The sequence below is a fragment of the Hemiscyllium ocellatum genome, chromosome 5 (assembly GCF_020745735.1).
Source record: "Hemiscyllium ocellatum isolate sHemOce1 chromosome 5, sHemOce1.pat.X.cur, whole genome shotgun sequence".
In the NCBI taxonomy this organism is placed as follows: Eukaryota; Metazoa; Chordata; class Chondrichthyes; order Orectolobiformes; family Hemiscylliidae; genus Hemiscyllium; species Hemiscyllium ocellatum.
Window position 1 is genome coordinate 89633323 of NC_083405.1, and position 23413 is coordinate 89656735.

Below are 23413 nucleotides of genomic sequence, written 5' to 3' on the forward strand. Positions count from 1 at the left end.
CTTTTTGTTTGTGTAAATGATTTCAAATAAAACTTCTTTAACAAATTTGTTTTGTATATTTTAAATGCATCTGAATACTAACTGGTGCAACCTTGAACAGGAAGACAGATAACAGAAGTGGAAGTTATGCAACTTGTCAAATAACGAACCTTTGCGATGCTACTGAACAAAATTGAATATTCAACATACAAAATTCCAAACCACAAACCACAATGATTGCATGATGAATGGTTGCTAAGACCCATTATCATCTTCTGGTTGGTTAGTTGCAATGTCAGTCACAACGTAGCAGCCACTCATAACCATTTAAGAGAAGTCTGTTATCTCATGAATAATTACCAAGCAACTTCAGAGACTTGTCCTGTGCCACTGTTTAGTAACTTGCGTTCTGGAAGAACCCTTTTAAAAAAAATCACAAAATGAATTATTTGTCAAATTCTCCATCATCGTTCCGCAGATTGACTATACGGTCAAAATCAGGTTCACAATCAGCACCAGTTCGTCGTTCTTTCACTAGAACAGTGACCTACTCTAGCCCAACTACTGCTTCAGGTTGGTTAAACAAGAGTGCTCCAAGCAAAATGCCTGAAGAAGGTGATCAATTAGACTTTTCCCTGCTGGATGCTATAAGTGATGAATTCAAGGTCACCCGTACTGATGAGAAAGAAAAGCTGATTGACCTGAACAACCGCTTTGTCAGCTACATCGAGAAGGTGAGGTCCATGGAGCAACAGAATAAGATTCTTCAGGCTGAACTGCAGGAACTGAAGGGTAAGGGCAGTTCCAAAATTGGGTCCGTCTTTGAACAGGAGCTTAAAAAACTACGCCAAGAAGTTGATCAGATCTCTAAGGAGAAAGCCAGAATTGAAGTGGAAAGAGACAATTTGTTGGATGATGTCCACAAACTCAAGGCCAAGTATGATTCTTTTTTTCCTTTCCCTTCCTATTTATGTAACCGTGTGTGAATCTGTGTGTGTGTGTGTAGCTGTCTGTCTATGTCTGTGGGTGCTAATGGAGGGAGAGGCTGGGCTGTGGTGGGGAGATGTGGGTGAAATGGAAGCAATTCTATTGCACTTCCAAATAGTAAAAAGGAATGCACTTTTCAGTGATTAGAATTTCTTGACAATTTCAGATTTTTCAAAAACTTAACAATCTACTATTTTCATTGGTTACTTGTTAAGCAGGATATCCGATCCTGGAAAAGAATCCAGTTTGCAAACTAAATTTGAAAAACTTCCAGAATAATTACATCGTGGTAATCCCATTAAATTGATATTTAGAAAGTATAGTGTCCTAAAATATCCACAGAAACGAGATGGTTTTTAAATGTTCAATTTTTGTCACTTTAGTGAAACAATACTGGCTATTCAACAGCTATTCCCATGAGCAGTTTTCACCATTGTTACTCAGAAGACAATGTAAGGACCACTTATAGATTTTCCATCATCCATTTTTCGGAATAAAACTCAGCCCTGTTCTCCTGCCAGTTGAGTGAATCACCCATCCAAATTAAGGCCTTAATCTGGGGTTCTACACACATTGGGGTCATTGCTGCTGAAGCCCTGAAACAATAAAATGGTCCATCTGTGCTGGTCAGCAACTTCTGACCAATATTGCATGTGACCCATTCTGGGCAAGCCACCAGCTTGAATATAAAGTGCATACACTATTAGTATGAGATTGTGATGCAAGTCATACATCATGTTGATTTGACAGATTAAAGGTTAAAATCCTTTTAAACTGTTCTGTGCATGTTGCCTGAATGTCTTTGGCAATGACGTTCAGCTGCACAGTAACATGTCAGACATCAACTTGCAGGTGAGATGCTTTTGACTTGCTTCTCCTATTGAGATGTTGGTGGAAGCACTGTGGTTTGTTATTGGAGGTCTGTTGGTGACTTGTTCATCGAAACAGAGAAAAAGTGGATTTTGTCACCTGTAGTTGGTGGAAGTTCTCAGGCTGTGGCGGCCTCGTCTCTGAATGTACTAGACAACCAAGAAATGGAGCAGAGGCTGCAGAAATGGGAAGCTCTGTGAAGAGATGGGGAGAGGAAGATGGCTGACCACAGCTCCGCCTACCAGGTTATATTGAGAGCATTTCTTAAACCTCCTTCTGAACCATGATTCCTTCCCAGAAGCAATTAAGATTTAATTAAGTTTTAAGATCAATAGTGCTGAGGGTAAGGTCATTGAGAGCTTCAAGCTCCTAGGAGTAAATATCGTCAATGATCCATCCTGCTCCATCTATGTCAAGAAAGCACACCAATGCCTCTACTTCTTCAAGGAAATTTGGCATGTCTACAATGACACTTACTAATTTTTATAGATGCTCCATAGGAAGCATCCTGTCCAGATGCATCACAACTTGGTATGGTAACTGCTGTGCCCAGGACTGCAAGAAATTACAGAGAGTTGTGAATGCCACCCAGTCAATCCTGAATACCAGTCTTCCTTCCATACTCCATCTGCACTTCCTGCTGCCTTGGGAAAGCAGCCAACATAATCAAAGGCCTCTCCCGCCCTGGTTATACTCTCTTCCATCGGAAAGGAGACACAAAAGTTTGAAAAAAACAGTAGATTTAAAAGCAGCTTCTTTCCTGCAGTTATCAGACTTATGAATTGATCTATCATATATTACAGTTGATCCTTCTCTGCATCTTCTCTGTAACTGTAACACTATATTATGCATCCTATTCTATTACTCTCATGTACTTATGTAAGGTATGATTTGTCTGTTTAGCATGCAATACAGTACTTTTCACTGTATATCAGTACATGTGACAGCAAATAAATCAAATCAAACATGGTGATGGTTCCAGAATCATGCCATCTCTTTCAACACAAATTAGAGCTTCAAAATATGACACACATTTGGTTGCAAAGGTCACAGTGACATTAAATGTCTATGTGACCATTCCTTTCCAGATTGGAATTAGATGACACTACCAATCTTTTACAGTCCATCCTTTGTCAATATATCTGGAGGGTCGTGAGCCCCTGTATGCAAAGAGCTGTGGTTGTAATATTTTATTTCTAAGGAAGGAGAAGCAAAATTATCAGGTATGTAAATTTGCCAAGATAATAGGATTCCCAATGGTAGAGGGAATCATTGACTGTATGGGCCTATCTCTCTCTCTCTCTCTCTCTCTCTCTGTCTCTCTCTCTCCCACCTCCCACTCCCCACCCCCCACCATGTGAAAGGGAAGATATCAAGATATCAAGGGAAAGACTGCTATTATACCAACATACAGTTGATGTGCAAGCATGCATATGTTCATTAATCTATTCATTAATTCCTGATGAAGAGCTTTTGCCCGAAACGTCGATTTTTCCTAATCCTTGGATGCTGCCTGACCTGCTGTGCTTTTCCAGCACCACTCTAATCTTGACTCATTTATTCATTAATACTCACTATCCTGTCAAAAACCAAAATGTCTTCATCCTGAGGCTAATCATTCCATTGTTGCACATAAAGAAAACCCAGAGAACATCTATTCAGATATAAGAGCTGGCCCTAGTACACCAAGCTTTTGGTTCCTGTGCCAATTAATAAGGTGAGGACACTAATTATATACAATAGAGACATGGAGTTATCAGCAAAGTGCTTGGAGCTGACCACTGGCTTGCTGAATCATTAATTAAATAATTCACAAGAGGAGAAAGGTACACCAAGATCCTCATCCTTATGATGGTGGAATCCAGCACATTATTCGTGTAGAAGGTAAGACTGCAGTATACCCAGCAATCTTCAGCCAGAGGTACCCACTGGATGAAACATCTCGGACTCCTCTGCAGAGGTCAGGCATCATAGGTGTCAGTTTTCAGACCAGGCAATTCAATTCATATATCAAAAAATAGCTGAGGGAATGGATATAGCAAAAACTATGAACCCTGACAACATTCCAGCATAGTACTGAAGACTTGTGCTCCAGAATTTTCCGTATCCATAGCCAAGCCTCTTCCACTACAGTTATAATGCTGGCATCTACTCAACAAAATAGAAAATTGCCCAAGCATGTCCTGTGCATAAAAAGTAGGAGAAATCTAACCCAGCCAATTGCTGCCCCATTAGTCTACTCTCAATCATAAGTAATGGAACAATGCTATCAACATTATGCTATCATCCAATGCTAGCATCCTTAGCAAAAAGCTACTTATTAGCACACCCAGAGTTCTGCCAGGACTACACAGCTCCTGACAACTTTGGTTCAGAGCTGAACTCGATAGGTGAGATGAGAGTAACTACCTTTGACATCAAGGCTGCCTTTGACCAAATGTAGCATCAAGGAGCTCTAGTAAAGCAAGAATCATTGGGAATCATGGGGAAAACCCTTTGCTGTTTGGAGTCATACCAAAAAGGAAGACAGCCATCTTTGTTTAAGATTATCATCTCTGGAGGAGTACCTCAAGGTAGTAGTACCTAAACTCAACCATCTTCCATTGCTTCATAATTGACCTTCCCTCCATCATTAGGTCAGAAGTGGTGTCCACAAAGCCTGTCCACCACTACAAGCCACAGGTTAGGAGTGCGAAGGCATTCTCCCCATTTGGATGAGTGCAGCTGCAACAACATAACATGGTGTAATGTACCCGATGCCATCAAAGTCTGGGCTATTAATGCCCAATGTAAAGCAGCCTTTAACTACAAACAGCTGATTGATGCAAGCTGCTAATGGTTAGTGGTAGTTGATGTGACAATATTGTACAACCATCAATTCACCTTTTAAATTGTTCATTCCAGGTTGAGAAATGAAATACAGCAACGTGAGGATGCTGAAAACACCTTGTCAGATTTCCGAGAGGTAAGAATAGTTAAGGATTGGCGAGTATTATATCACCATTAAACAAATAAAGAGAGAAAATGGCCAATTTCCTCTTCAGATATTTGCCATGTTTAAAATTCTTCCTATTTTAACAGCTGTTAATGTCAACAAATTATTGTTTGTATTAAAGTAGAATGAGCACAAAATCAACACAGCAGTAGGAAGTGTTGAAAGTGTGTGAAGGAAGTAACCAGTGAAAACGAAGTCGTGCCATTTTTTAGAACTTCTCATGGCAATCGGAAATTTTGCAGCACTTTCTCGACAATGAAGTAATTATAAAAGAGCAGTCACTGTTTTAATATTGGAAAATATCAGCCAATTCCCATAATTCCCAAAGAAAGGTGATTGTGACTGAACAATCTGCTATTTATGGTGTTAATTGAAGAATAAATGTTTGTCTACAGCACTGGCAGATTTCCCTTGCTCTTCTCCAAATTAACACCATAGGATTATTAGCTTTCAACTCAGCAAACAAATGGCCCTCAGATTAATATCTCATCTAAAAGTCAGCATTTGAGTCTATCTTGATTTCTATATGTTAGCCCTGAATAGGAATAGAAACAAGCTCCGAACGATTCAGAGCTCAGTATGCTGGTAACTTGGCAATGATTGAAACTGTTCAGAGGAATACACTCCACTTGTCTGCTGAGAAAAGACACAAATGAAAAGGTAATGCAGATGACTACCAATCTATTTATACCAACTGCATTTCTGAACTTATCAACCAGGAAAGAAAGCTTCACACATTGATCAGAAGAGAGCTACTGTCTGAGCAGATGAGAGAAGTACACACACTGAAGAGGTTTGAATCACATATACTGAGCAGGAGAGAGCCACACACTGAGAAACATAGGCAGATACACACTGAATAGGAGAGAGGTGCACACTGGTGAGCCTCCCTAATGGGAAAGCAGCTCTTTGGTCCTCTGGGACTATGGTGATTTTACTTACATCCTGAACAGGAGAGAGAATTACCACACAACAGGAGAGAGATATGCACTGAACATGAGAGAGAGAGCTACGCAGTAGGCACGGGAGCAACCTACACGATAACTAGAAGACAGATGTAGATACTGATCAGGAGGAAGTTACACATTGACCAAGATCGGGAGCTGCACAAGAACCAAGAGCAAAACATACACACTGAACAGGAGAGAGAGCTACATATTAAAGACAAGACAGTTATACATTGACCGACAGAGCTACACTGTAAGCAGCAAACAGAAATACTCACCAAGTAAAGCAAGCAACCGGGAGAAAGCTACACACTGACTAGGAGGGATCTATGGACTGACCAGGAGACAGAAGTAGACACTGATCAAGAGAAGGCTACACATTAATGAGGAGATTATGCTAACATTGACCAAAAGAGAGCTATACACTGAAGGGGGAGAACTGCTCACAGAGTAGGAGAGATATTGACACCAACCAGGAGAGGATTACACATTGAGAAGGAGAGAGAGTGTTACATACCAGGAACAGAGCTAGACAATGATCAGGAGAACTTACCCACTGTCCAGGAAACGGTTAAACACTGATATCAGTTGAACTTTGATGGCGAGTAAACATCTAGAAACAATTATTTAATGTAGGATTAATAGTATATATTAATAATATTACAAAATATGGGTTAATTCAAAAAAGATAGCATGTATTTGTTAAGGAAAAATTGTGCTTAACTTTCTGGAGTTTTCTGAAGACCTAACAGAGAGGGTTGATGAGGGTAATGGTGTTGATAGGGTGTTTGTGAACCCCCAAAAGCTGTTTAACACAATGCCACACGATAGACTTGTGAGAAAAGTTATAGCTTATGGAATAAAAGGAACAGTAGCAACCCGGATACAAAATTGGTTGAGAGATATGAAACAGTGTAGTGGTTAATGCATTTTGTTTGGGGTTGGAAGAAGATTTGTAGTGCATTCCCTAGTGGTCCCTGTTGGGAACCTTGCTTTTCTCAATATATATAAATAATCTAGGTGGCATGGTAGCTCAGTGGATAGCAATGATGCCTCACAGAGCTGGGGACTGAGCTTCAATTGCAGCTTTGGGTGACCATTTGTTTGGAGTTTGCACATTCGCCCCATGTCTCCATGGGTTACCTCTGAGTCGTTTGATTCCCTCCAATAGTGCAAAGATATGTAGGTTAGGTGGATTGACCATGCTAAATTGTCCATATTGCGCAGACTAGATGCATTAGCCATGGGAAATGCAGGGATAGGGTAGAGAATTAGGTCTGGCTGGAATGCTCTTTGGAAGGGTGATGTGGACTTGATGGACCAAATGGACTGCTTCTGCACTTTATGGATTCTATGATTGTACCTTGGTGTGCAAGGAGAATTTTCAAAGTTTACAGATGATTCCATATTTGGAAGCATTATCTGCTGTGAGGGGACATGTTGAACTACAAAAGGATGTAGACAAGTTGGTGGAATGGACGAATGAAGTTCAATGTGGAGAAATATGAAGTGACATATTTTGACATGAAGAACATGAAAAGATAGTAAAGAATAAAGAGTACTCTTCAAAAGGGCATGTAGGACCAGAGAGACCTGGGTTTATATGTGCATATGTCATTAATGGTAGCACGACTGGAGGAGAGTGCAGTTAATAAACCATGTAGTATATCACTGAGTGTCAAGGTTTTGCTTCAGACTCAAATAAAACAATGTAATTAAGATTTGTGTGGGATAACTATTCTGGATCTCAAAAGAGGCTGAGCTCCAATCAAGGTCTCCTCATAGTCTTAATAATGATCTTGATTATCCCAATAAAGTTATTTCAATCAACTTGTTTAGACGTATTTGACTCACTTGTGGGGCAAGTGGCACTTGAACCTAAACCTTTTCAGCCCAGGGGTCAAGACACTACCACTTCACCATAAGACATGTATTATACTTGTCTAACTTGTACCTGATTGCTATCATGCAATAAACTACATCCTGTTTATGGCAAATGTCCCTTCATTGTTAGACTAGTTATGGGGAAATTAAACAGTAGATTTGTAATCCGAACTTGACTTTTAGGTTGAATCCATAGGCGCTGCTTTGTCTCGACTGATGGAGAAAAATCACCACAAACTGGTTGAGAATTAAAAAGCTAATGCACAACAGCCTTATTCAAAAAGGGTGGGAAACATTGGGCCAGTAATACCACTTGGTAATGTTGAGGGATTTGAGATGAGACATCTCTGAAATTACTTTTTCTAACCTTGAGGAAGCTGCAATAGAGGTTAAACCTTCTACTTATTTATGTAATGGATTTTTTTTTAAAAAGTGATTAATTTTTCAAATGACCTTTTATTCCATTTTCTTCCAATAGGATGTGGACGAAGCAACTCTAGCATGTGTTGACCTGCAACGTAAAGTTGATGCATTGCAGGATGAAATTGCCTTCTTAAAGAAACTTCATGAAGAAGTAAGGATGCATCAATTAAGGTTCCAACAATTTGTGTTTGTAATATTTATTTAAATTCTTCTTTCAACAGCCATTAGAAACTGATACTGAGTGGGGAATGAAAAGACTGTCCTCTGGTTCTTGGGTTTGAAGCTTATTTCTATTTAATTATATCACAGAACTAATTCTGTTGGTTTTGTAATGTGGAGTGGTTCTCTTGCTACCAAATCTTGCTATCATGATTGTATAATGGACCCAACAACATAGAGATTGCCTTATCCATATGGCAGCATTGAATGGGATTTATAGCAGTGGGAAATAAGGCAGGTGGTGGGAGTTAATTAGGCGGAGGCCAAAATCTCAGTTTCCTGATGTTGGCCGAGTTTGACAAATGCAGTAGTTGTCACGCCACCTGGTGGCAGGAACTTATTTACCATGTATTTGCATATTCACAGACTCATTACTGTACATACTTATACACATGCAAACGAACCTTTGTGAATCAATGACCCACAACAAGGCAGCAATTTGGTCATAATGGGATGCTTTATGAAAGCACAAGAGCACAGTAATTCTCCTGGCTTCTGGGTCTTCCATTGCAAGTACATGTGACAGACATCTGCTCCTGTTGCTATTCTATGTGGTATAGCATGCAGGCTCTCAGGTTGTGCCTGGTTATATTTGACTCATTCAAGTGACCATGAGAATTCCCTGGCAACCAACAGCTGCTTTGTCAATCGGAAGGGATTTCTCTCTCTTAATGTTTAAGTCATTTATAACCATTGAAAGATGTTTATGCAAGTGTGTGCCAATTTCCCAAGGAGCTCTCATGACTCATATGTTTTGCAGAACTCTGAGCTACTACATTTTTTGAAGCACTTTCCCAATTGTCAGATTGAACCCAGGGTGATGAATACAGTCCCTGAGGACTTGACTCATGACACTAATCCCTACTACCTATGGAGGAGCATCATACTGCAACACAGAAATGAAACAGACCACTGTCTTTTGGAAAATGCTTTTTGCTGCTTTAACTGCTCCAGCAGGGCATTACAATGTGTGTCACAGAGGATGTTGAGGAGTGTCATTACAGCTATGCATCTCACAGCTTCCCTCCTCCCAAAATGTCAATTGTCCTCTTCCTCAGAAGACAGCTCCAAGTCACCCAGTTCCCCAGTATCTATCATATCTTATTGTTGGTGACTCTAGTTGTACACAGTACAGTATGCTTGGATAATGTTGTCACTTGTCATGGCTATACTAGAGGCTCACCTAGATTGGCCAAAGCAGTGGTTTGGCTTCTTCAGCAGCCCTATCATATGTTTCTCTGTGGCCTTGGCGGAAGCGTTAGCAGCATTGTATCTGCACTCCACATTAGTAAGCAGTAATGGTATTATTAGTCCTGGTTGGAATGATAAGCCCTTTTCCCCCAGTAAACAGCTTTGTAAGTTACCTGGACCCTCAAACTCACCAGGTACATGAGCACTCCAGATGTAGGAGTTATACCAATGACCGGGATTGTAGGCATTCACCTCCAGGAAATGGAAAAGGTGATCCCAGATCACCCGAAGATTAATTGAATGGTACACCTTCCTGTTGATGAATTCTGTAGCGTCCCTTTCAGTGCTGTGTGTGTTTAGTTAATGGCACCCATCACCAGAGGAAATGCAGCTATGTTCCTGAATCCTACTGTCCGGGTTGCAGCACTGACCGTGTCATGGGAGAACAAATGTGTGATCCGGTGTGATACTGCACAGATGACCTGAGCCACTGTCATGATGTTTTTGTGAATGTACAACTGAGAGATCCCAAACAGGTCACCCATCACTCCCTGGAAGAATCCTGTCACCCAGAAATTCACAGCGGCTGTCACCTTCATAATCACCAGGATAGGTCAGCCTCCCACTCCTGCAGCCTTCAGGTCCTGCTTCAGTGTCCGGCATTGTACCATCACAGAATCCTGGGAATATGGAGCCAGTGTCAGTACTGCAACTTTTTCATCCCAGGAAATGGAGTCAAGCCAGAAAACTCTGGGCCTCCTGCATATTAAATATCCCTTGGGTTTGCAAATGGCTGCTTCACGTGGTTGCCCTCAATGACCAACCATCGAGCAGACATGAATCCCACACTTTCACCTGTTATAGTTACACCGACTTCACCCACCCTGGGCATTGTCCAAGCCATTTTCTAGTCACACTATGCATTAAGAGAATGGAAAGTGATGCAGGGCATGCAGCTCAGTGAGGACACTGTCAGCTCCATCCTCCATCAGGTCACCAGGTAGCAACACCTCCCAACGCCTCCATGTTCCATTTACTTCTCTCTACCCCAAGAGCAGTTTTTCACTCATACCCCATAAGGAGTCCCACTAGACTGGATTTGTCTCCAATTGCCTTCCCTGTCCTCTGAACACAGACATTACACCTGAATAATAACCATATTTCTCCTCTGTGCTCCTCCTGTGGAGTCTGAAGTGTTTCTCCTGCCATTAACTCTACCACCCATAGCCTCTGATGCTGTTCCACGTATCTTTCTATGCACCTCTAGCTGCCTCCCCCCATGCACTTTGAGTTTCCTCTTGTTGCCACCTCTGCAAATGCCTTTGTAAGACCCTCCCCCAACAGCCTTGAATCCTCCACATCTTTATTCTGTGAACCCCTCTGCCATTGCAGGCCAAACTTGCAACCTCCTGACTGATTGATGGACCTATCCCCAGGACTGTATTTGACCCAGTCCTCTGACCAATTTTGACAAGCAGCCCCTATAGATGACTGACTAGATCCCTTTCAGTGTACTAAGGACAGACATCCACCCAGTTTCTGACATGGCCATTTGGTTCAATAAACATACACTGTGTTTTCTGAGAATCTCATTGCAAACCACAGTTTCCCACAAGCCTTTAATTTGTTATCTCAACATCATCTTGGAGGCATTCCCATTCTGTTAGTTGGTTAATAGACACTTGCCATCAGCAGGAGTTAAAAATCACACAATACCAGGTTATAGTCCAATAGGTTTAATTGGAAGTACTAGCTTTTGGAGTGCCATTCCTTCATCAGATAGCTGTGGAGCAGAATCGTAAGACAGAATTCATAGCAAAAGATTACAGTGTCATGCAACTGAAGTGATATATTGAACAAACCTAGATTGCTGTTAATCTAGATTTGTTCAATATATCATTTCAGTTGCATGACACTGTAATCTTTTGCTATGAATTCTGTCTTCTGATCCTGCTCCACAGCTATCTGATGAAGGAATGGCACTCCAAAAGTTAGTACCTCCAAATACACCTGTTGGACTATAACCTGGTGTTGAATGATTTTTACTTTTGTCCACCCCAGTCCAATACTGGTACCTCTATATCATTAGCAAGAGAGTAGAGTCGTAGAGATGTCCAGCACAGAAATAGACCCTTCAGTTCCAACTGACCAGATATCTTAAACTAATCTGTCCCATTTGCCAGCACTTGGCCCATATCCCTTTAAACCCTTCCTATTCATATACATCCAAGTGCCTTTTAAATGCTGTAATTGTACCAGCCTCCACCACTTCCTCTGGCAGCTCATTCCATACACGTACCACCCTCTGCATGAAAAAGTTGCTCTTAGGTCCCTTTTAAATTTTTCCCCTCTCACCCTAAACCTATGCCCTCTCGTATTGGACTCCCCCAACCCAGGGAAAATACCTTGTCTATTTACACTAACCATGCCCCTCATGATTTTATAAACCTCTATAAGGTCTTCCCTCAGCCTCTGATGCTCCAGGGAAAACAGTCTGTTCAAACTCTCTCTATAGCCAAATTCTCCAACCCTGGCAACATAATATCCGTGGCTTCCTCCCTACATAGCATTTGAACTTTCTGTTTGGAGACTTCTGTCTTTGTCCTCTCCTTGGTATTGAAGCTCTTCTTATCCTGCATGTCCAATGGAGATTGTGACATGTCTAAAGATACCTAACACCTCAGCTCCATTTATCCCCATGCCACATACAGGCTACACATTCCAGCTGCTATCTAATTGGACACAACAATCATATGACCAAATAAACATTTGATAATGAAGACACATTTCCCAGTCTGCTGTCTGTTGCTACCTGCAAAATTTCTTGGCTTGATAATCTCATGAAGAATCCTTTGATCCCATGCCACTTATCCTGGCTGATCGGGGAGGTTCATTCATCCTTTTGTGGCAATGCACTTAGGTTCATGTGTGGACCCATCTGGACCCCCATGGCTGTCACCTCTTCTGTGACCTCCACAGAAGTCTCCCCTATTGCTGTCACCTCCTGCTGATTCTGGGCATGCAGGGAGATATTGCTGAAAGATTGATTCCATTCTTCCTCTGCATCCATAGGTGCTGAAAGGGAGATGCAGAACTTGGTGTACTTGGGATCCAAAGTGAAGAGATTATTGATAAAAAGTGGCAGTGGTGGGGTTGTTTGATGAAAGAAGTAGAGGGTGAGTCAGGAAAAAAGAATTCTAAATTTCCCAGCAGGTAAAGGATCTGTAGTATTACACTGGCATCTGTTCTTCCTGCTGGCGGAGACCAGACTGACTTGCAGAGGTGGCCCTTTCAGCCCATCTCAGCCTGAAATTGAGTCATCCGATGGCACTGTGGACATTTCCTGCTTGCCTTTGCTGCATAATTCCACAGGGGGCATTTGCCCACCACATGCATTTGTGAGTTGAGTCGTCATCATATGCAATGTAGCTCCCAACATTTGGTCCCACCATTGTGGGGGAGCCTCACTCTTATGATAAAATTCCACCTATCGTTACTGTGGTATTACAGATGCTATTGAAAGCAATTGTGCATGTGTGAATCTTATGTGTGAACAATCAATCAATCAATAACAAACAATCCAGGTCTTTTTCAACATATAATTTCAGTTACATCACACTGAGAAATTTTACTGTAAATTCTGTGTCTTACAATCTTATACTCCACAACCACCTGATGAAGGAGCAGTACTCCTAAAGCTAGTACTTCCAAATAAACCTGTTAGACTATAACCTGATGTTGTGTGATTTTTAACTGAATAAATAATGGCTTGTAATTACTTTTCTTCAGGAAATCCATGACCTGGAATCACAAGGGCAAAATCAACACACCAGGATTGAGATGGATGTGGCTAGGCCTGACCTTTCTTCAGCACTACAAGAAGCTCGTTCTCAATTCGATAAACTTGCTGCTAGGAACATTACTGAAACTGAGGAGTGGTACAAATCCAAGGTACTTTTTCAATATTAATTTAAGGTTAAGCCTTGTTTAAATCATCACATTTGAAATGTTGTGCTTGAAGAGATATGTGTTGAGTGGACAAGTTCTCCAAAGGGTGGCAGTTTGCACCAACTTCCTTCCACTGAACACAGCATCTATTTAAGACAGGCACACTTCTTTTGAAAGGATTTGACTGGCTGCACAGTGTGCTATCAGGCCAAACTATTTGGCCCTCTGCTCAGCACTCTGCCAACCAGCAACCCATTTAAGTCATCATTGGATAAGCATATGGACGTACATGGAATAGTGTTGGTTAGATAGGCTTCAGATTGGTATGACAGGTCGGCGCAACATCGAGGGCCGAAGGGCCTGTACTGCGCTGTAATGTTCTATGTTCTATAACCCAGACTCTGCTTTGACAAACACTACAATGAAGTAAATAAGGATGCTGCCTACATCAACAGGAAAAGCCACAGGCAGGTCATGAATTGTGACCTCTATACCCAACATTGGGTGCAGACCAATTTTTAACTCTTGTCATTATGGGTCATCTGATCCAATGCTGCATTATTCACACGGGAGCAGTAGTCTGTATATGTAAGGCAAGCAGCCTTGAGGCTTTTCAACTTGTCAAGCTGAAGAATCCTAACTGAAACATAAACAATACAAACCAGTAAATATAAAGTACATTGAGCAGGAGCAAAATAAAGAGAAAAACAGTTAAAGGAAAGATAAAAGATATGAATAGAAAAGTTAAATTAAAATTCTGTTTCTCCTAATAGCTCCAGGACTAATTAAATACTGAAGGAATGAGAGTCTACATTTACAAATATATATTTTTAGTGTTGTATATTGTTTAAAAGTAGTTTTGATTTAATGTGTTAACAATTCACTTACATCTTAATGCACTTGCTCTATTTTCTTCTGGCATGTTTAGTGAGTAAGCAGAGAAACTTTACAAACTTGTAGGAATGTGAATACAAATCAGAGCGACACTATTATAATGTAGCTCATAACTTCCAACCTGGCGGGCAGGTCCCGATGGACCTTTCTCAATTTCTAAAATGGAGAAGATGATTTGTTGAGTACCTTAAATGACCATTAATTGACCACTTAAGAGCCTTAATTGCTGGCAGTTTGAGGGGTTTGTGGATCGTCTCATGCAGAGCTAATTGCTGAGGTGTCGAGGATAAAATGAGGCAAGATGACGCTGAAGTGAGTCATTCCCTTCTCAGCACGTCCCTCATTATCTCCATGGAGGAGACAATCACACCTTCAGTATTTCTGCATTTCACTGAAAGTTTGCCCACTCTGAGAAGTTAACCTCTGAGTGAAAGAGTGAAACTCTAATATCCACTCTGTTATTTCCAAAATCTGAACAAATATTTAATGGAAAATAACCAAGAACAGAAATGCAAGATTTAACTGATGTGTTAAGTTGCACTTAATGAGATTATATATTGTACAGGTTTCCGGCCTTACTCAAAATATTGCTCGCAGCAACGAAGCCCTTCGCCAGGCAAAGCAAGAAGCAAGTGATTACCGCAGGGAGGCCCAGGCACTCAAGTGCGAAGTTGAAGCTCTTAAGAGCTCAGTAAGTTGACTGTGTGTGAATAATGACATTAATTGTTTCATAAAATAAGTGAATTTTCCTCTTCAGAGACACAGACATCAAGGGGTTTACCAGTATCATATTAATATGGAATGTGAATGATACGTTTGCCAGTTTCTTTGAGATTACTGGCTGTCAGGCCAATAACAATTATACAAGTACCATTTCTTCAGTTCAAATGGCTTTTAATCTTGTTAGGAAAATCCATGGGAAAGGCCCAATTTTATTTCTTTATATGTCAATTAGGTCATTTAATTAATCTTAATTTATATAATTTTAGTTGGAATACTAACTTGCTGATATTACTGCTTTCAAGGGTAAGTTAAGCTCCAATCAAGCAATCAAGTGCTTACTATCTTTCTATTTGCATCGTCGCTGTACAAATAAATAAATTTGTGGAGAATTTATATTCTGCCAACCTAACTCTGCCCCATCCAGTACTCCGAGCTTTCTCTAGATGACAGATCATGCATCCTTAAAACTCTTCCATCTCCCTCACTTCCTTCCATTGACCAAGCTTTGATCAGCCCTCGCTCCTGTTTATTTGCTGCAAGTTTGAGTCTGATTCTGCTTCATTTAAGCAGGAATGCACAGAACGTATTAGGTGGGAAGGAGAAGCCACAGGAATGTGTGGAATCTAAGAGCTTGCTGCTGGACAACTAACCAGACCCATGGCTGCAGTTTATTTCTGTACACTTTTTAAATTGGGCTCCAAAGCCTGACGAGTGTTAGGAAGACTCTGTGTTCAAGGAAATGAAGGAAACGAGGGTGGAGAAATGTGTTTGGATTTCAGGACAATCCATTGTTGATTACCAAATTTATATTAATTATTGTATTGATTTTTCTAAGTTCTGATGTAATGAGTTTCTTATTAATTCCCAGTTTCTAGAAGTACCTCTTTTAAAATGAAAAGTGCTGATTGTATTTCATATGTTTCCATATCAGTAAAAATATCCAACTTGGTTTGAAAATACTCAACTAAATTTTTAACTTCCAATTTAATCACTATAAATCTGATTTCCAAAACATATTTATTGATGATTTAACATCATGAAATTTGTACTCACATTTTCAATTAACCTAATTGGATCTTTTTGTCAGAATGTGACATAAGAGGGGAAGTTAAATACTGATTTCTGGTTGTGGTGGAAATTAACATTGAACCAGCTACCATATAAGATAAAACAAGCAGGGGAGTCCAGAACTAGAGGGCTTGGGTTTAGGGTGAGAGAGGACAGATATAAAAGACACCTAAGGAGAAATTTTTCCCACAGAGGGTGGTGCATGTATGGAATAAGGTGCCAGAGGAAGTGGTGGAGGCTAATACAATTGCAACATTTAAAAGGCATCTGGATGTGTATTTGAATAGGAAGGGTTTGGAGGGATATGAGCCAGGTGCTGGGTGGCGGGACTAGATTAGCTTGGGATATCTGTTCAGCATGGACACATTGGACCGAAGGGTCTCTTTCCATGCTGTGCATCTCTATGACGCTAATAAACATGACTGCCCATGTAATGAAAGCAATTTATGCAAATTATTTTTAATGTGTATGCATCTCTTACGGTTCTGAAATTATAGAAAGGACAGTGCCCTCCCACTGTTTAAACACATGACAAAATACAAATGTGATCTCATGGAAAAGGATAAAAAATAAGTGTCTATGTTATCTTTGAAACAGAAAGATTTTCTTGAGCGCCAGAAGAATGAAATGGAGGATCAGTTTAACAAGGAAACAGCCAAATTCCAAGAAACAATCCTTCAACTTGAAGATGAAATTCAAAATATGACTGAACAGATGACCCATCGCTTATCTGAATATCAAGATCTGCTGAAAGTTAAAATGGCACTAGATGCTGAGATCACAACTTACAGGAAGTTATTGGAGAGTGAGGAAAACAGGTCAGATGTTTGTGTAACTTCCATGTAATACTTGACTGAAGTAGCACTGTTATATCAGCTCAGCAATCCATCATGATTGCTGATATCCATTATGCTTATTCGGAAACCATCATAATTTTATTGGCAAAGTGTTTAATGGAGGGAACAAGCACAGAACTCTGCAATGAGCAAACTTGGCCAAATAAAAATATCTTTCCATGAGTTACTTTTGAAACAATGCTAAGAGTTGTTCAGTTGTATTTCCATATTGCCTAAATAGTCATGAAGAGATATTTTTCTCATTCATATAATGTAAATTTTGGATTTTTTTCCCATATTTGTTTATGTGTTATGGGTATCACCGGATTGGCCAGCATTTATTCCAATCCCAAATGGCCTGAGGAAGATGGTGGTGAGCTGCCTTTTGAACTACTTAAGTACTTGTCTTCTAGGAACACCAACAGTGCTATAGGGAAGGGAGTTCCATGACTTTTCTCCTATGACAGTGACTGAGCAACAGCATATTTCTCAGTTGAGATGGTGAGTGGCTTGGTGAGGAACTCGCAGGTTCCATGCATCTGCTACTCTTGTTTTTCTGTATGCTGAAAACCATGAGTTTGAAATATAATGTTGAGAGAGTTTTGCTGATTTATGATGTGCATTTTATAGATGGTACACACTGCTGCCACTGTACATTAGTGGCGAAGGAACTGAACGTTAAATGTAGTGGATGGTATATTACTCAAGCGGCTGCATTGTCTTAGACGGTGTCAAGCTTCTCAAGTATTTTAGCAGTTATAGCAGTCCATGCAAGAAGAAAGCATTCTATCACTGTCCTGATTTGTGCCTTATTGATGGTAGCAGGCACTGGAGAGACAGGAGGTAAGTACCTCGCAGAAGGATTTTGAGCTTCTTACCCTCTCTTGTAGCCACTGTACTTAAATAGCTAATCCAGCTCAATTTCTAGTTAGTGTTAAGCCACCATTCCCAGATATAGATAATAAGGGATTCACTGATAATAATGCCATTGAACATCAAGGGACAGTGTTTAGATTCTCTTTTTGTTGGAGATTGACATTGTCAGCACCATTGTGGCACAAATGTTACTTGACGTCTCTCAGTCTAAGCCTAGATTTGTCTTGCTGCACATGAAGATGGACATGGATCCCTTCAAGCTTTGAGGAATCCTGAATGGTGCTGAAAATTGTACAATCACCAGAAAGATTCCTACCTCTGACCCTATGATGACTGCACAGTTATTGATGAAACGACTGAAGACGTTTGGGCCGAAGACTAGCCTGAGGAACTCCTGGAATGGTGTCTTTGGACTGAAATGATTGACCTCTAAAAACTACAAACATCTTCCTTTGTTTTGGTTGGAGTCCAACCAGCAGAGAGTTTTCCCTTTGATTCTCAGTTTTGCTAGAGTTTCTTAAAGTCACACTCAGTCAAATGCTGACTTGATAATAAGGGCAGTCACTGTCACCTCACCTTTGGAGTTCAGCTGTTTTGTCTACATTTGGAATAAGGCTGAAATGTGGCCAGGAGCTGAGTGGCTCTGGGAGAACCCAAACTGAGTCACCGTCATGGGGGCAAAGTCATGGACTTCCCTTCCCTACAGCACTGTGGGTGTTCCTAGCTGAAAGAACTTAAGTAGTTCAAAAGGCTATTACCAAGCAAGTGTCTCTTGATGGCATTAACACTGTTGATGATCCTTTCCATCACTGTTATTGATGGAGAGTGCATTTAAAAGGGCAACAATTGGCTGGGTTTGAATGGTCCTGATTTTAGTTGACGGGCCATATTTGGGCAGTTACTGACATTGCTGGGTAGATATCAATGTTGTCCCTAAGGCCACTGCTGGTTTTGGAACACCAGTCTTCACCACAATTACAAGAATGTTGTCAGGGCTCATAGTCTCTAAAATATCCAGGTAATTCAGCCATTTCATGATATAATGTGAGAGAATTGAATTGCGTGTTGACTTGATCATCCACTTGGCCCTTCTGGCTGAAAATAGATGCAATTACTTCATCCTTCTCTTTTGTGCTGATGTTGCACAGATGTACTTACTGCACTCCTCCAAACTTGAGAATGGAGTTTTTTTGTGAAGCCTCCTTCTCCTGTAGTCATGACTGGATGTAGACAACCCTTAGATCTTATCCATTGGTAGTGAGATTGCTTAGCTACACCTATTGCATGCTGTTTCGGTTGATTATCATGCAAGTGTTGACACTTTAACAGGTTGACCCCTCATTTTCAGGTATGCCCGGTGCTCCTCCAGCATGCCCTCCTGCATTCTTCATTAAACCATGGTTAATCCCCTGGCTTGATGGTAATGGTAGAGGAAGGGGGGGGGGCATATACCAGGTCATCAGGTTTCAGATTCTGGTTGAATACAATTCTTCTGCTGCTCATGGTGCCTTACGAGTGCCTAATTTGAGGTTATTAGGTTTGTTCAAAATCTGTCCCATATAGAATGGTGATGGTGCCACATGGTATCATTAAAATCATCGGTATTTTCAATATGAAGACAAGGCTTTGTCTCCATAATAATTGTGTGCAGTGGCTGTTTCTGCTGATACTGTCAAAGACAGATGCATATGTGATAGGTAGATTGGTGAAGGTGAGGTCAGAAAGTTTTGCCCTCTTTGGTACACTCCTCACCTTCCATAGACCTACTCTAGAAGCTATGCCCTTTAAACTTTGGCTAGTTTGCTTAGTCGTTGAAATCCCCCCCAATCAGAGTACATTCTGTACCTTCACCGCCTTCAATGCTTACTCCAAGTTGGAGGACAAATTTATCAGCTGCGGGAGGGAGGGTGGCTAGGGGTAGGGAGTGACATGTTGCATTCAGCAAGAGGCATCATTGCCCATATTTGACCTGATAGTCTGAGACTTTGTGGGATTTTTAGCTATATGCCTCTGTGCCACTGCCATCTCAGAAATAAAATACTAAGAATAAAATTGAACTTGGTGCTAGCACAAAATGAGCAATGCCAGTTGATGGTTTCAGTGCACTACCAAATCACTACACTCTTTTAAGGCTTTCACCCAAGACTGATTTTATTCCTATTATCTGTTTATAATAGTACTGCACTGAAAATGTTGTCAATGTGGAGTTTAATTGTTGAAAATATACAATACTTTCCTTTTTCCTTGCCACCTCTTGGGAGTATCCTGCATCTTATAACATCATGATATCACAATACACTTTGCACAATGAATAACAACAAAAACTAACTCAATGTGTTGATAAGGAAAATGAAGGGTATGAGATGAAACAAAACTGCTGTGTTAACCTAGATTGTTTTTTTCTAGGTATTCGATAACTGCCCCTCCTAGCCCTTTGCATCTGCAAGGTAGGTAGTCATAAAATTTGAATGAGAAATTATTAAAATTCTTCTTAGAATATTATATTTTCAAGTTTATTGGCTTTTGTAAATCTGCGTAATCCTGTATAAATTGAAACAGATTTTGTTTCAAGCAATGACAGGATACTGCTGTGCCACCATGAAAGTCTTATTGGGCTTGATTTAACACAACACCAGCTGGCAGCTTTTTGGTGGCTGGAAATGTAAAATAATTTGGCTGGCTAGCCCACCACCTTCGTACCCAGCCCTGAGTTCACAGAGGGTGTGTGGACTCCAGAATTAGCATTTGTCTGACCATACATAAACAAAAATATTAAGGGTCAATTGAGCTTGCTAAAAACACCTTTGATACTCACAATACACTGCCCAATCTAAAATGCGAGTGGTATTGCAGCTGGATGGGAGTGACTAATTGATTTTTTTTTTGAAAGACTTTAAGAGTGGGCCGGATGGAGGTGTACTCTTTTCAGGGGGTGTAATTTACATACAGGAAGACTTTTCCTGAAGATAGCACCATCTGTCCCCTTCCCCCCAGCCCTTCCTTTTTCCCACTTGTTATCCAAGACCTGTACCAACTGCCCTCCCTCTCTAAGATTGCCAATCCCTTCCCACTCAATAGCTCAGATTATTGTTGGTCTTGGATCCACGCTGTCATCTTCAGGGACCTGTACTGCAGGATCTGCAGCACCTGCATGACTTTACTGGGACGACTGGAGTTTCCAGTCAGTCAGAACTGCTCCCAATAATGGAACCTCTGCCCCATTGAGGGGTAAAACCCTATTCTGACCTTCCCTGTTACTACCCGGAGTTTTTTATTGGTGTGGGTAGGGTATTTTAGTCAGTTGTCAGTTGCTGACTGATTTTTCTAGTAGAGAGGACAAATTGTCTGCCTGTGATACCCAGCGAGTAATTTGTTATCACAGAAGGAAGCCATTCAGCCCATTATCTCTGTATCTGCTTTTCGAATGAGCATCCTAACCTCATGCCAATCTCTTGCTTTTTCCCCATTTCCTTGTACATTATCTCTATTGGAATATTCATCCAATGCCTCTTGAATGTCTCAACTGAACCAGTCTTCAGCATACTTCCAGACAGTGCATTCCCATACTCTTAACTATTCGCTGTGAGAAAAAGATTTTCTGTCACATCACAATTTGTTCCTGAAGCAAAACACTTTAAATCTAAGTCTTTTTATCCTTTTACGAACAGGATCAGTTTCTCCCTGTCTGGCTTGCTCATAATTTTGAAAATCTCTGTCAGGCTTCCTGCTCTTTTTCGTAAGAACAGACTTTTTTTTCCCTTTAACATTCATTCATGGGATATGAGCATCACTGACAAGCATTTATTGCCATCCTTAATTGTCCACAGGCTAGTGAAGAGTGAACCACATTATTGTGGACCTGGAGTCACATGTAAGCCAGCAGTTTTCTTCCCTAAAGGATATTAATAAATGAGATGAGTATTTTTTATGACAATTTGCAATGATTTCATGGTCATCATTAGCTTCCTAATTTCAGATTTTTTACTGAATTTATATTTCACCATTTGCCATGGTAAGATTTGTACAAAGGTTCCCAGAAAACTGTTTCGATTAATAGTCAACTGACAATACCTCTTGGCCAATCTCTCTCTGCTACTCATCTTCTCTCCAAAGAGTAGAGTCTGAACTTCTTCAGTCTATTTTCATAACTGAAGGTTCTCATCTCTGGAACCATTTTTATAAGTCACTTCTGCCCTCTGTGTTTACATCCTTCCTATAAAGTGCAGCCCTAGTACACAAAACTTCACCTGAGATCTCATCATTGATCAGATTTATCTTCCATCTGTTATTAAGTTATTTATCAGCATACCATATTCATATCTTTGCTTTCTCAAATTATAACATTTTCATTAAAAATCTTCTGTTCTTTCATTTTCCAAAAATTCTTGCTCATTAAATGTTTTATTTTAAATGGCTACAATCTTTTCATCCATCCAAACTAATTGAGAGTTTGTAATAACAAATGATAGTGTATAATTTTCTTACTTGCATTGAAGGTGTAGAACTTGAACGAAGCAAACCACCTGAAATTCAATCCCCTAAAAGGACACTGTCCATGAAAACAATTGAAATGAAAGATGGAGAGGTTAGTTATTATAAATATCTGTCCTGTTTGTTATATAGATTTAAATGAGTTATAATAAAAATTGTGTATATTTCTTTTTATTTTACTATTTGCAGGTACTCAGTGAGACCTCACAAGAGTTTGAACTGCAGATATCAGATGAACATACTGAAGCGAATCAAGATTAAACTTCATTAAATCTCCGAATCCTGCAAAATAAGAATGGCAATTTTCTCTTGTGAAACAAAACTTTTAACTTTCATGGCTTTCTGGTTTTATTTGTCGTGTTACGTATAATAGGGCTGCATTACATCATTTAAAAAGAAGTAAACGTTAAACCAAAATACTACACAACAAAATATTAACTCAAACAGGTTTGAATTTGAAGTCTTTATTGCTTTACCTTAACTGCTAATTGTAAACTGCTATCACTGATTAAATAAAATTGCTCTGTTAAGGGAAAAATAAATTAAACTTTGTTGTCCTGAATCTTTTGCTAAGGATAAATAGGCACCTAATTACTACTGAAACAACCAGTGTTCACTCTGTCCGGAATGTATTTGTTTCTGATAACAACATGTTTATAAAGTTAACAGCTAAGATGTGCACAGAACCAAGAGACAAACAGCACAATTTGAAAATGTTTTGACATGCTAAAGCTATTTTGGATTTTTTTGTTGTCACTCATTTGCCACCCCAAGGCTATTGGTTAAAGTTTGTTGGTTTTCTAGATTGGAGAATTGCATGGAGGTTCCTGGTATCCATTTATAGGAAGCATAATTTCAAAGAAAATACACACCTGTTATCATTTAAAATGTTGCAGAGGGTTTAGGAATTTAATGTGTACCTAGAAATTGTAATCTGTTAAGAAGAAAAGCAAACAGATAGGCAGCTTCAGGGAAATCAGATAGAAAGAGGTATGTTTGTCACCATCCAAGAATATACAAGCTTAGGACAGAAGTTTGCACTTATTTAAGGAGCAATGAATCAAGAATTTGCTCACTTCCCA

General features: G+C 40.1%; 1 protein-coding gene across 1 annotated transcript; it reads left to right on the forward strand.

Annotated features, from left to right (window-relative positions):
• Positions 1-327: 327 nt before the first annotated feature.
• LOC132815779 (glial fibrillary acidic protein-like) lies at positions 328-22878 on the forward strand. Its single transcript, XM_060824971.1, has 9 exons — positions 328-916; positions 4741-4801; positions 8141-8236; positions 13285-13446; positions 14903-15028; positions 16726-16946; positions 20247-20287; positions 22337-22425; positions 22521-22878. The coding sequence occupies exons 1-9, from the start codon at positions 420-422 to the stop codon at positions 22590-22592; spliced, it is 1365 nt and encodes a 454-aa protein (XP_060680954.1). The 5' UTR covers positions 328-419; the 3' UTR covers positions 22593-22878.
• Positions 22879-23413: the final 535 nt, after the last annotated feature.

Bases quoted from the DNA above. Each gene is read 5' to 3' on its own strand.
- LOC132815779 (XM_060824971.1), top strand. From the start codon at position 420: ATGAATTATTTGTCAAATTCTCCATCATCGTTCCGCAGATTGACTATA. The intron at 15,029-16,725 runs GTAAGTTGACTG...TCTTTGAAACAG, and splicing joins TTGAAGCTCTTAAGAGCTCA to AAAGATTTTCTTGAGCGCCA. The intron at 22,426-22,520 runs GTTAGTTATTAT...TACTATTTGCAG, and splicing joins TTGAAATGAAAGATGGAGAG to GTACTCAGTGAGACCTCACA.